This window comes from Pseudorasbora parva, chromosome 23 (assembly GCF_024679245.1).
Source record: "Pseudorasbora parva isolate DD20220531a chromosome 23, ASM2467924v1, whole genome shotgun sequence".
Lineage (NCBI taxonomy): Eukaryota > Metazoa > Chordata > Actinopteri > Cypriniformes > Gobionidae > Pseudorasbora > Pseudorasbora parva.
The window spans coordinates 28170241-28183904 of NC_090194.1; the positions used below are offsets into that span (position 1 = coordinate 28170241).

General features: G+C 38.0%; 1 protein-coding gene across 5 annotated transcripts in view; it reads left to right on the forward strand.

Moving 5' to 3' along the window:
* dscama (Down syndrome cell adhesion molecule a) overlaps positions 1-13664 on the forward strand; it is a 140922-nt gene that overhangs the window by 37614 nt on the left and 89644 nt on the right. For all 5 annotated transcript variants that reach the window (XM_067432777.1, XM_067432776.1, XM_067432778.1 and 2 more), the window contains 2 exons: positions 8328-8645; positions 11512-11658. In XM_067432777.1, the coding sequence (XP_067288878.1) occupies positions 8328-8645; positions 11512-11658 (465 nt within the window). The remainder of the gene's footprint in view (positions 1-8327; positions 8646-11511; positions 11659-13664) is intronic.

Here is a 13664-nt window from a genome sequence, read left to right on the forward strand (position 1 = left end):
AACCTCATTGGTTCTTGAGGAAGCTCAAGTGTGATGCGTAACACATGAGAATGAACCTCATTGGTTCTTACACATCAAGCAAACATGCTTGAGCTTTCCTTTACCACTACTGATGTGTGAGTTTATTGTTTATATGTAAATAAAAGCCGTAATTAAATATATCATATAAAGCGATCGTGGTTGGACAAAATTTATACTAAAAGGGGTACTTCAGCGCTGGGAAGATCAATCTGTATTTAAACTGGGTCATCAATGCAGTAGAAATGTGAAATTATTTTTGAATTTGGTGTCTTCTAGACTGAGAAAAGACAGAAAATGTATTTTTGTCCCATGGGGATGAAAGACTACAATTCCCAGAATGCTTCGCTGCCCTGTGAGGCCATTCCCAACACCACCAACTTCATTACTGTGACTGAGTTAGAGAAGACACTTCTGAACGTGTCTGTTCAATATAATGAGTGAGTCACCGCGCGAGTGTCACAGCCCTGAGCACTAACTGCACGAGTGATGAGAGCTGAGGTAATCGCGACTACATTCGCGGCATACATTCACACAGGAGTTCAGTCTGGCACGCGTTTTAGTTCATGCCTTTGCAAGCTTAACTTTCATAGAAATGAATTTGAGAAGTTAAAAGACTTACATTGCTCACCATAGCTCCGTTTAAATGATCCTGTCTGCAAGCTGAGCTCTCCCTGCCAGCTGAGTGTGATCTCCATCCCCCATGCGCAGATTCAAAACATGCGGAAATAGCTCCCTCTGCTGGCTGTAGTCTTTAGCCTCTGGGCAAACATTCCTCCTATGATGCAAAAATCGTCATTTTGCATCATAGGAGGAATTTTTCCAGAAATAAAATGCGTAAATCTCTCGTCTCAGGGAGATATGAGGGGGGAAAGCACAGTAATTTGAATATTCTCCAGGGTTTCTACTGATACAAAGTCATATGCTAATCGCTGAAGTAACCCTTAAACCTCTCAATTCATATTAATTAGTTTTACGATCACTTAAGTTTTTGAACTTTTTGAAGTTCAAAGTGGCAGTTATGTAGCCGTCTATGGAGATACAGAAAGCTCTCAGATTTTGTTAAAAAGATCTTCATTTGTGTTCCGCAGATAAACGAAAGTCTCACAGGTTTGGAACCATGAGGGTGAATAATTAATGACAGAATTTTCGTTTTTGGGGGACTGTCCCTTTAAATGTTAACCAGGCCTTCATCTTAATCTCAGAGATTGTTAAAGCAAAACGTGCGCTTGCCTGACCACCATGCCCCTAGATCAGCTTGACTTTAAAATGGTTTCTGCCCTTGAGCTGTCACATGTTCACCCCATAAATATCACCCCGAGTCAAGCTCAGACAGGACCACAGAGGGACAGCGCGTTAGAGACTCTCTCAGCGGGAATTTACAATGATCGGCTCTGAAAGACAGAAACAAGCAGTGACAAAGGAAGCACTCTCTACGTTATTTCAGGCAGATAAGGATCGCTGTTAATCAAACAGCTTGAAGCAGTTTCTGAAAAAGCCAGATTAATTATAAATTCATTCAGTTCATATTTGAAGAGTCGTGTCTGGCCGTTTCTATCATTTAGATAACCGAGAGCTGAACGATTCTGACTGCGTCGCGAAGCATGTGCTGGGTTTTACTATCTGAATTTGAATAAGATTGGCAGACGCTGACCATGCAGATTTTAAAAGATGAAGAGTCCATCAGTGCTTGAATCCATGCACAAGCCTTAAATGATGCTTGCCACATGATGTCTGTGGTGCTAAATCAGATGAATCATGTCTGGATAACAGCTGCCTTTTTTTTGTCCTCATTTGTCTAATGGTTTTAAAAGTCTTAAAGGAAGTGTATGTAAGATTGTGGCCAAAACTGCTACTGCAATCACTTTCAAATAACTGTAGAGCGTTGTCTCCTCCTCCCCCTCCCCCTGACTTGATATATAATAAATATACTAATATGATATGTATTTATATATACAGTGAGGAAAATACTCACTGAAGGTCGTATTTGAACACCCTGCTATTTTGCAAGTTCTCCCACTTAGAAATCATGGAGGGGTCTGAAATTGTCATAATAGATACATGTCCACTGTGAGAGATATAATAAAGAAAAAATCCAGAAATCACAATAATTTTTTTTTTCTTTATTTTTTTTTACTATTTATTTGTATGATACAGCTGCAAATAAGCATTTGAACACCTGTCTATCAGCTAGAATTCTGACCCTCAAAGACCCGTTAGTCTGCCTTTAAAATGAAATTTAAAATTGAAATCATGCATGGCACGGAAGGTTCCCCTGCATTAAGGTCCCATTCTTTGCGATTCCATCTTTCAAACTTAAGTTAGTGTGTAATGTTGCTGTTAGAGCATAAATAATACCTGTAAAATTATAAAGCTCAAAGTTCAATGCCAAGCGAGATATTTTATTTAACAGAAGTTCCCTTTCAAAGCCTACAGCGAACGGCCGGTTTGGACTACAGCCCTGCACTTCCTGCTGTAATGATGTCACTAGAACCGTTTGTTGACGAACCCTCCGCCCACAAGAACACGCAAATTCGGGGGCGTGGTCCTTTTGCTCTCGCAGGTCGAGAATAGGAAGCGTTATTTTGTAGAGTGTGTTTGTCGCCATGCCATTGAAACGCTGTTATTTTCATCCCGGAGTCAAATCACCTTTGTTTGGCCTTCCCACGGACGCTGTACGCAGAGATCAACGGCTACAGTTTATAGTTAACTCGGTTCCGGAAAATGATAATCACAATTTAAAACTATGTGCAGCACATTTTGCTGAGGACTGCTTCCTCAATCTCAATCAGTTTAATGCCGGATTCGCAGAAAGATTATTCTTAAAAGATGATGCAGTTCCCTCTTTGTCTGGAGAAGGCGTTGTTTATGGACCACAGTAAGTGTATTTTATTATTTAAGTTGGTCCGTTTAGCTGTTTAGCTTTGTTAACTAACGTTAGATGGTAATTGAAACTAATCCGAAAAACTTAGCATATAAAAGTGTAGTAATTCATTCAGACACCATCGATTGTTGGTGTTTGTAATGATCAGTTTAAACTACTGAATAGACAGCTTACCATTCTGAAACATCCTGCAAAAGTCTTTCCTGAGCAGGTTGTAATCGATCCTCTTCGATATTTTCAGGGTCTGATTCTGACTCAAATTGATACGGCAATATAGACATTTTTGCAATAACATTGAGCGCGCGTATCTACCCGTTATGATAAGAGGCGGGACCTTTCCAGGCAAAGTGCGCTAAGCTGCTGTCCAATCACAGCGCGGGAAGCGCTGGCCTAATCAGAACTCGTAACGTGTTTCTGAAGGAGGGACTTCATAGAACAAGGAAATCATCAGGCCGTTTTTAGGACAGAGGAAACAGCGCTGTACAGATAAGTCAATTGTGTGAAAAATACTGTGATTTTTTACACGCGAAACATGAACTCATGTTATATTGCACACTGTAAACATAATCAAAGCTTCGAAAACATGCGAAGAATGGGACCTTTAAACCAGCATATGTCTAGGTCCGTCTTAAGTTTGCCAATGACAATTTGAATTAGGGGTGGGTAATATAGCCTTAAAATTATATCACAATATTTCAGGAATATTTGTGATGATATTTATGACGATATAGAAAAAAAATACATGGAACTAAATTTTGTTGGTGATTTCAACTAGAAGGCGGTAGCATTTATTAGTGCAAACAAAATGAGGCCAATGAAGGGCAATGTCCATCCTTTTCTTAATGAGCTACTGTCATTGATGACAGAATATTTATTTCAAAGTGTAAATCTATTATCATAAGGAAGTAGACTTGGTACAAGTTATTAGTGTTTTTACTAGAAATCTTAAGTAAAACTATAACATAACATTTTAGTTTAACAATAACTAAAGCAATTTATGCCATGGTCTGTCTGAATATTCGATTTTGATTGGCTGTAACAACCTCCTTCCCTCAGTTAAAGCATTGAAGATGGGTCGAGGCTGGGTCTTCCAACATGATAATGACCCGAAGCACACAGCCAGGATAATCAAGGAGTGGCTCTGTAAGAAACATATCAAGGTTCTGGCCTGGCCTAGCCAGTCTCCAGACCTAAACTCAATAGAAATTCTTTGGCAGAAGCTCAAACTCCGTGTTTCTCAGCGACAGGCCAGACACCTGACTGATCTAGAGAAGATCTGTGCAGAGGAGTGGACCAAAATCCCTCGTGCAGTGTGTGCAAACCTGGTGAAAAACTACAGGAAACATTTGACCTCTGTAATTGCAAACAAAGGCTACAGTACCAAATATTAACATTTATTTTCTCATTTGTATAAATACTTATTTGCAGCTGTATCATACAAATAAATAGTAAAAAAAAAAGCATACATTGTGATTACTGGATTTTTTTTCTTTAGATTATGTCTCACAGTGGACATGCACCTATGATGACAATTTCAGATCCCTCCATGATTTCTAAGTGGGAGAACTTGCAAAATAGCAGGGTGTTCAAATACTTATTTTCCTCACTGTATATATTACATATTATTTTATTATTTTATACAATTGTATACATTGGCAGTGCATATAAGATCTGTTAAAATATTGCCGTATCGCTGTAGATTCTCAGTATTGACATAAAGTCTTTTAATATTTAATGATTGTTCTTAAGATCCAAAGTTCTTTTGATCTTTCACTAGCGCTTTGCTCTAGGTTATCAATAGACCGTAGTGGATTGTTATGTTTTGTGTAGATAAAAAAGAAGTACATAGTGTGTTTAGGCTTTTGTGTTAAATGCTGAAAAAAAGAAAAAGATATATGCTTAATGCAACATGACAATAGAAAAAAACGAATTATCTTTGAAGATAAAATATGTAAATGGTGAAATGAAATGTAAGGTTTGATATGTGTCTTTATTTGTTTTACAGTCCCCATGTAGTCAACAATTTTATCCCTTAAAGGTGCAGTGTGTAGTATTTATGATGATCTATTGACAGAAATGCAATAGGCATACATAACTATGTTATCAGTGGTGTATAAAGACCTTTAATGATGAACTGTTGTGTTTTTATTACCTAAGAATGAGCCATTTTTTATCTTCATTACACCGCAGGTTCCCTTACAGTGAAGAAGCCATTTTGCGCCACTATGTTTCTACAGTAGCCCTAAACGACAAACTGTCTAATAAAGTTATGTCAGTTTATTGCCTACAAAAATGGCCGGGTTGGACTACAACGAGCTTCTTCCCGAGTTGGTGACATCATAAACCCTTGATTGGCACTTCAGCCAATAAAAATACATGAAACTACATTTGGCTATCTAACCAATCTAAGACCATTGCGTTTTTCGGAGGGATGGGCTTCATAGAAGCAGGAAGCAAACGAGCCGTTCAAAGGACAGTGGAGACAGCGGTGTAGAATAAAGATAAAATATAAGAAAAATAGGGCGTAAAAAACAAAACAAAAAAGTATTAGGACGTTTTATACTGCGCCCCATAAACACAACCAAGCCTAGAAAAAAAAACACGGAACCACCCCTTTAATGTTAAAGAAACTGTATGTAAGAAATATATTTCAGTTAATCATAAAATGGCCCTGATATGTCACTTGACATTAAAGCTACACTGTGTGATATTTTCCCCCATCTAGCGGTGTAAAGGTATATGACCATCCAGTGAATAATAGTTTCTGTTCTTCTCAATTCTAATTTCGTTTTAACTCCTACGGTGGCCGATTTAGTCCAAGATTAACATGGCAATCCCTCTCTTCACATTCGACACGGTGACATCGAGTGTTAAAACGCGAAAGGCGAAGCTTGAATTTACGGGTATGTCCCTCTTTGGCTAATGTACTTTCAAGATGGAGGGGCAACATGGCGACCAGCATTCGAACCCCTCACCCGTATGTATTTTCAATGGCATATTATAAACTTACGAGAATACTTTATTACTTGAAAGAAGTAAATATACATTAATGAGCACATACATTTTTGAAAGAACTAAGTGTTTTTAGCTAAGAATAAACTAAAAAAGTTACACAGTGTAGCTTTAAGAAATCATGTTAATTTCAAATACTTATATCACTGACAACTAGCCTAGAAATCTAGACGCACCCTAGCAGCAGCAAATTTAATCTGCCGCGAGTGTCTTCTAGCAACTCTAGGCCAATCACATTTTTTATAGAGTCAGTGGGCGGGGCTTAACATAATACCGGTCGAGTTGCGCTTGCGTGCTACTAGTAAACACAGAAGCTGGCGAACGGCGGTCTTTCGAATCAGCTTTGGCCGCGACTCTGGAAGACTTGGAGTAAAGCTTTTCTCTGAGAAAAGAACAAAGAACGGCACTGAAGTCATTCTTAAGAAGGGAAGATGTGTTCTGAGTTTTGCAGACCGGATACAGGGAAAGTTTAATCTGTCAACTAGCTTCGCTTCACGTTGCTCTGGTTGATTGTAGCGATTTCCAATTGTGTGCAGAGGGAGTTTGAAAGACAACCGTTTTTCCCGCCCCTCGGATTGAGCCCTGTCAATGGTGAGTTTCAAGACCAAACATCTTGATGTGGGTCTGGCTTGTCAGGTTAACTAACAACAGTAGTTCTACCAGGATATTGTCATTTAAAAGTCGTTGTTGCAGCCCTCAACTGATGTTGATGTTGTCATGTTGTGTTTTGGCCTGAAGCTCCACCCTCCACCTATCGACTAATCACAAACTCAGTAGTGTTTCAGCATCCAGGTTGCCAGATCTGCTCTAGTTACCACAGCTACAGCTACAAACGTTCCTGTGGATCCTGCAGCCTATCTGGCAACCTCGAGTCAGGGGGGAGGGGGCGAGGGGATACACCACTCTACAGTCATTTAAAAGTAATTGCAGTATCAGTTTTGGCCACAATCTTACATACACTTCCTTTAAACAAACTATGTTCCCTTTCATCATCTCAGTCTGTGGAGAAAGGCATATAATTCATCATAACATCGTAATGCACAGCATTTACATAATTAACCCGATATATTGATACATTTTTAATAATAAAAATATACAGTGATAACCTGGCTTCTCATGAGGTTTCTCTGCTTTAGAGCATAGTTAATGATATACTAAAGCCTGCCCACACGTTGATGTGATTTGTTACAAGATAGTTTGAGACGTTTTTGAGATTGTCTTTGAATCACTCGACTTTTAAGGATCACTTTTAAAAAGGATGTTGTGATGTATGAATTGTGCTGTGCTGTGCTTTGTACCTGTTTTTCAAACAAGCAGATTTTTGGCCACAACCAAAGTCAAATCGATAAGAAGTAGACTAGTATTGTCTTTTTTTTTGTCTGCTGATTCCACTATTCCATCTATTTCCATTCATCTTACTTTTTTATCTTAGGGAATCAACTAGCTAGTGTATGGGTATAAATATTTTATTTTGTATGTGCTTTTAGACAATAGTTGCTTTTCCATGGCCTAAAACTGAGTTCCATTATCTATAAAATACTCCAGGGCACTGAAATTGTGTTTTGTTCCCAGTATGTCCATCTGAAAACTTAAATGAAAGTTAGAAGTGAAAAAATCAATTCAAATCCATTAGGGCTTTATTGGCATAACTGTGTTGCCATATTGCCAAAGGAATGGCCATTAAAAATATAATAAATTAATATAAAGTGTTAAAACATATGAGAAATTACATCGTTTCATTAAAACAAGGTTCAGCACCCATTCTCTAAATTAAATCTTTCTCTTTTAAAAGCCCTATCGGAGAAATTGCTCACTAAGCTGTTATTTAGCATAATTTGTCTTATTTCTGGGTACAGTCTGTTTTTTTAAAAGATTTAAAGGGATAGATCACCCCAAAATTACAATTTTGTCATCATTTACTCACCCTGAAGTTGTTACAAACATGTATGAGTTTAATTTTTCCGTTAAACAGTTGACGGTAGCCATTGACTTCCATAGTATTTTTTTTTTTGCCTACAATGGAAGTCAATAGGGCCCATAAACTGTCTGGTTAACAACACTGGAACATTTTTGACTGAACTATCCCTTTAAGCCTTGGTCAGTCCTGTTCAGAGCTACCTGACGTATTTGAGCTCCAAATCTGAGAGGTTTTGTCTATGTAAGCATGTATGACTCTGAATCCTGAATCTAATGGACCATAGTGACTAAAAAGTGCCAAGACTAACTGTTTTAATATATTTATGAGCTGTTAAAGTGATGCGTCCCTGGAGATGTGCAGACCAGCTGTGACAAACAAGGTGTTAGTTCTTTCAAAAAGAGAGAAATGACCTTGTGTTCTGATTAACTCTAAAAATGGTTCAGACTGCATGAACAGTTCAGACACTAACCGCATGTCCTCTATTGTCTCCTGCAGTTCTCAGTGAAGACCTACATTCCAGCTTGTATTTTGTCAATGCATCTCTGCAAGAGGTAGTGTTCGCCAGCACCACGGGGACTCTGGTTCCCTGTCCTGCAGCAGCGGTGCCGCCTGCTACCCTGCGCTGGTATCTGGCCACCGGCGAGGAGAGCTACAACGTCCCAGGGATCCGCCATGTCCACCCAAACGGCACTCTCCAGATCTTCCACTTTCCTCCGTCCAGCTTTAGTAAAGTGATCCATGACAACACTTACTATTGCACAGCGGAAAATCCTTCAGGGAAAATTAGAAGCCAAGATGTTCATATTAAGGCTGGTGAGTGTTTAAAGATAGCATAGATTGTTGCAAATGTTTTTAAAGACACAAATAGATATGAGGCTTCTGTGAATTTTAGTAGATGTCTATTTGCCTTGAGGCTAATCTATATGCTATTCTCTTAAATATGTACTCCTAAAATGTCCTAAACTAATTCTTTTAGCTGATATACATCATTTAAATTTACAGTCTTTCTTACCTGGAAAAATAGACCAAAAATATTGATGACTCATCCTGTACCGCACACAAATTAAACAAGTTAGAAGAAATAGTCCTACTCACAATACATTTTATATGTAACGCCCGTTTCACACGTACTTCGTCTGTTGCGTTGCATACTATATAGCCTAGTACTTTAGATTTAGCTCACACTTAGTGGCAAAACATTCAAACATAGGTTATAGCCTAAAATCACAAACATTTTAAATTAGAAACTTACAAAAGGCTATTCAAAAACAGCCAACTCTCGTCTTTTCTTTCGTTTTTAAACCCCTTTAAATGAAATTCTGCAGGTCATAAAGAACTTTGCTTTCCACCTCCAAGAAGGACGAGTGCTCTCCATAATGGCACATTTTAAGGTGTCGTTTCCTTGCTTTACTTGAGAAAAAAAGCCATGTGTTGACTCTGAAACAAGAGTATATTTTTAAATTATATGCATCTGTGGTGAAATTACTAGATTTTCGCATCAGTACATGTTTATTTTAATGCAAACTATGTTCTATCGCTTTAATGCAGCAGTGCAGCAAAAAATAGACTCGGTACGAAAACGATCATCGCACCGCTGCAGACGGAACGCTCCTGGAACGGACTGACGGACCGCATCCGCGTGCAGGGTGAAAGCTGTCATCCGTTAACATGGGTACTAGAAAAAATATGCACTGCACACGCACTGCAGACGGAGTATGTGTGAAACGGCCGTTAGGCTACCTATGTGCATCTCTAAACAGCTTATTACCTCACTAGTGAAAAAATGTCATGTAGCCTTTAAGTTGCTTTATGTTGTTTGTTTTTTAAGTCCTGTAATTTCAGTTAACTGTGTGAAGTGATATGGAACTGTAATGCGGTCAAGAGAGCAGCCTGGACCTACGTTCGCTGTGTGTTTCCAAGAAAATAATTGCACACCCCAGAACGTTCATCAGCCAATCAGATATAAGCATTCATAAATGAATATAGCATAAATGCTAATATCCTATATATATATTCTGAAAACAAAACATTTGCCTCTCAGGAAACTTTTACAGTATCTTGTTTTAAAAGGCCAAGGGTCAGATTTATTAACAGTAAATCGCCAGCGCAAACCCGATTTTGGCATTTAAAACTACTGTCAGGATTTACTAAAGACACGCAGTGAAAAAAAATAGCGCTGTAAAGACAAGATTATTTTTGTGATGGACCTTATTGTATATCTGTTTGTAGAAGTTTCCCCTTCACACGCAACATTTATGGGAGGAGAGTATTTAAAGGTGCAAGGTGATTTACTACGGATTGGGCTAGTCAATTTACTGGTATTTGCGCCATTATTTACCACCACCTAAAAAAAGCATGTCTTAAACCAGATGCTAATTTTTGCTTCTCCTGGCAGATTGTGTTAGTCATTATGAAATTATCCAGCAGCATCTGTTTTTTTTTAAATGCGCATCATCAGTATTTTGTGCTGAATTTTCCACTCTCGTCTGCGTTTTTTTGGAATTGCGCTCTCAAACTAATTTGCCCTGTTTAGTAAATCTGACCCCAAATCTGTAATTTCTGCACTACTAGTGATACCAAATATAATAACAAAAATAATGACTGTTTTCAAACAGGTTTCCCTCTTCCAATCGGTTATTGGTCAGACAAACAGATAGTCCTGCCCTAAACTCATGCCATTGGTTAAGCCAGTGTTCTTATGGATTATCATAAAAAAAGACCAATGTTTTGATAGTGCCATACACTGTAAACCCCAACGCTCAGAAAAAAGTAATTAGTTTGAGAAGGTAAACTGTAAGTTCAATCAAATACATTTTCGTGAGTGTTTCGAACTTTCTTTTGAGATCACAAAACTGCCTCATGGTAAGTAATCTGAATTGTTTAGTTGTTTTCGAAATTTATGAACTGTTTTTTTATTTTATTTTTATTTAGACCAACTTAAATGTACCTAACACAGGGCTGGGATTTATATTTCCCAGCATGCTTTACCTTGACACTGAAAGGGAGAGTAAATGCTAAAATTGTGTTATAAAAGTGTTTTATATTGTGTGTGCTAGATTAATGTTAAATGGGAGATTTAGTAGTGTTTAATGTCTTGCTACGCTAATTTAGAAGAGTTTCTATTTGTTTGTTTTTTTGTTTTTTTTATGGGTTACCATTATCTTGTGCTTGTTTTGAGAACCCGCATATTAAATGTTTTATATTATACTCATTCAGCAAGTGCTATTCTGTGCTAATGCTATTCGAAGCATTGTGTTACCAATTAGCATTAGCTAAATTAGCTAGTTATAGGTAGCTAAATTGCCACTTCTAAAAATATTTAAACTGAGAATACATAATAATTTTAAGTTAAATGCTTGACTTACTAAAAATGTTCCAGTCAAAAGCAATTAAAATGTATGAGTACAAATTGAAAGCTGCCAGATCTACTTACTTACATTTTGAATTTATTAACTTAAAAATTTTAATGTAACTGGTTACCTAAATATAGTTTTTCCAACTTAATCCGGTTTACAGTGTAGATTACATTACATTACATTTTGCAAAAAAATACTAATTACCTCTGCATATTCAACTAGAAGAAAATATTTTAATATTAATAACATTTCAGCTTTAAGGATGTTTACATCTTTTTTCAGTGTTCCTTTCTTTACCAATGACACCAGCTCTTTCTCTCTAGTTTTACGAGAGCCCTATACGGTCCGTGTGGCGGACCAGACCGCGATGAGAGGCAGCGTAGCGGTCTTCAAGTGCATTATTCCTTCCTCAGTGGAGAACTACATCACTGTTGTGTCATGGGAGAGAGACACCGTACCACTCGTCTCAGGTAAGACAATGGATACTTGTCTGCATATTTTGCGCTTGAACTTCTATGGATGCTGTGTTATCTTACTTTAAAGGGATAGTTCACCAGTGTCATCTCATGCTGCTCCAAACCGGTTAACCTCTGTGTCCACTCGTTTCTGTATAATGAAAGTAAATGGGGAATCAAATGTCATTGACGTCAATGCTGCCATTTTTGATTTGAGAGTTACATTCCCACAGTTATTGTGGTGCATGAGTCATATAAACCTTTTTATGATGCTTTTTTGGACCTTGACAGATGTTGTCGCCAATCGCTTTCAAAATAGGGCCTACTGGCCAGGACATTTTTTCGAACATTCACTTTTTCTGATTCACAGAAGAAAGCAAATCAAACAGATTTAGAACACAAAGATAAGAAAATGATTTTAAGGGGAACTATTCTGTGTGATTCAAAATACATACAGGCACCTCTAAATGTGTAGTTTTGATGTTTCTAAGCAAGTTTTACAAGTCCTAAGCCCTTGCTTTTTTTTTTTTTTTGAGTTTCCCCAACAACTTCAAGCCTGCTCTTGAAAACACATTCACATCTTTAAGTCATTTCTTGTCCTGTTGGTGACAACGTGAGATTTATTAGTCTCTAACTTGGCATGCTGTCACAGTAACGCTCTTATAAAGAGCTCCTCTCTCGGCTCACGGCTGTCTAATCCTGAAGAAGTGGACGGTGGCAGTCGTGTCACCGAGATTCACTGTATTGACCTACTTCCCTTCCAGAGGCAGCGCGGTTTTGAAAATCCGTATCAGCTAAATGGAACACTTGTCTACACAACTGTTTCCTTCCCTCAGGGCTGTCGGCTCGTTTTATGGGGCATTTAGCAAATTCAATAAAGAATCAAAAGTCGTTTAGACTGGGGAGCGAGCGGGGACATTTTCCATAGATGTGTCGCATTTTTTGTACGGGTAAAAGATACCGATGTGATATATGAATTTTTTATTTCTCTTAAGGGAGTAATGTGACAAATGTTCGCCTGCAGTCTTAAAATTCTTCAAGCATCTCACATCTAATGCTCAATCTCAATTTGTGTGCACATTAAATTCCTATATGAACGTCGGAGCCCGAAACGGGTCTATTTTAACATAGAACAGAGAAAATGTGCAATGAATCTGACAGATGTCTGTCATTTAATAGTGGCTGTCACAAAACATTAGCTTGCCGCTTGTCTGTGCGTGTTTTCCGTGCTAAATATTTCATAGGTAAAGCAATATTCCTGGAAACAAACACAGTTTAAACACAGTTCACTGCGTGTGGAACACTTTCATCTTTCCACGGAAGCTGTTGAGGGCAGTTCTATCTGATTGTGTTCAATCTGCGTGCGTGTGTGTTTGTGATGTACTGTACATTTGCTGATGGCCCCTCTTAAATTTTCTAAAACCTATTCTTTTGCTGTATGCTATAAATAAATAAGCTTTCTAAGTGAACTCATGTAAGTAAGAGAAAAGCTATACTTTTTGTTATAAAATATTAAGATCTGTATTTCTGTGTGGTGCATTTGGACTCCATCAAGAAAAGAAACGTTTTTGGTTTCAAATGTTAGAATTCCGGTCTTTAAATGTTACTTGGGTTCCTCCTTTAAGGGGATTGTTCACTTTGAAATTAAATTTTGATATGTTTTAGCTTACCTCATGGGCATCCGAGATGTAGGAGTATTTGTTTCCCCAGTAGTTTCAATTTTGATCATTTTAGGTCAAACCGTTCTTGTCTGTGCCTCACATAATGCAGGTCTATGGTCACCACCTCAAAGAGCATACACAGAGAAGTCCAAATTAAACAATCCCCCATCGTCATTACACACTGATGGCCTAAGACATGAAACGAGTGGTTTGTGTGAGAAAACGAACAGTATTTATATAGTTTTTACCTCTTGTACACCACAGGAAACACGCACACCTCGGATCAGTCGGACGTAGTGGTGTACAAGAGGTAAAAACGATATAAATACTGTTCGTTTTCTCACACAAACCGCTCGTTTC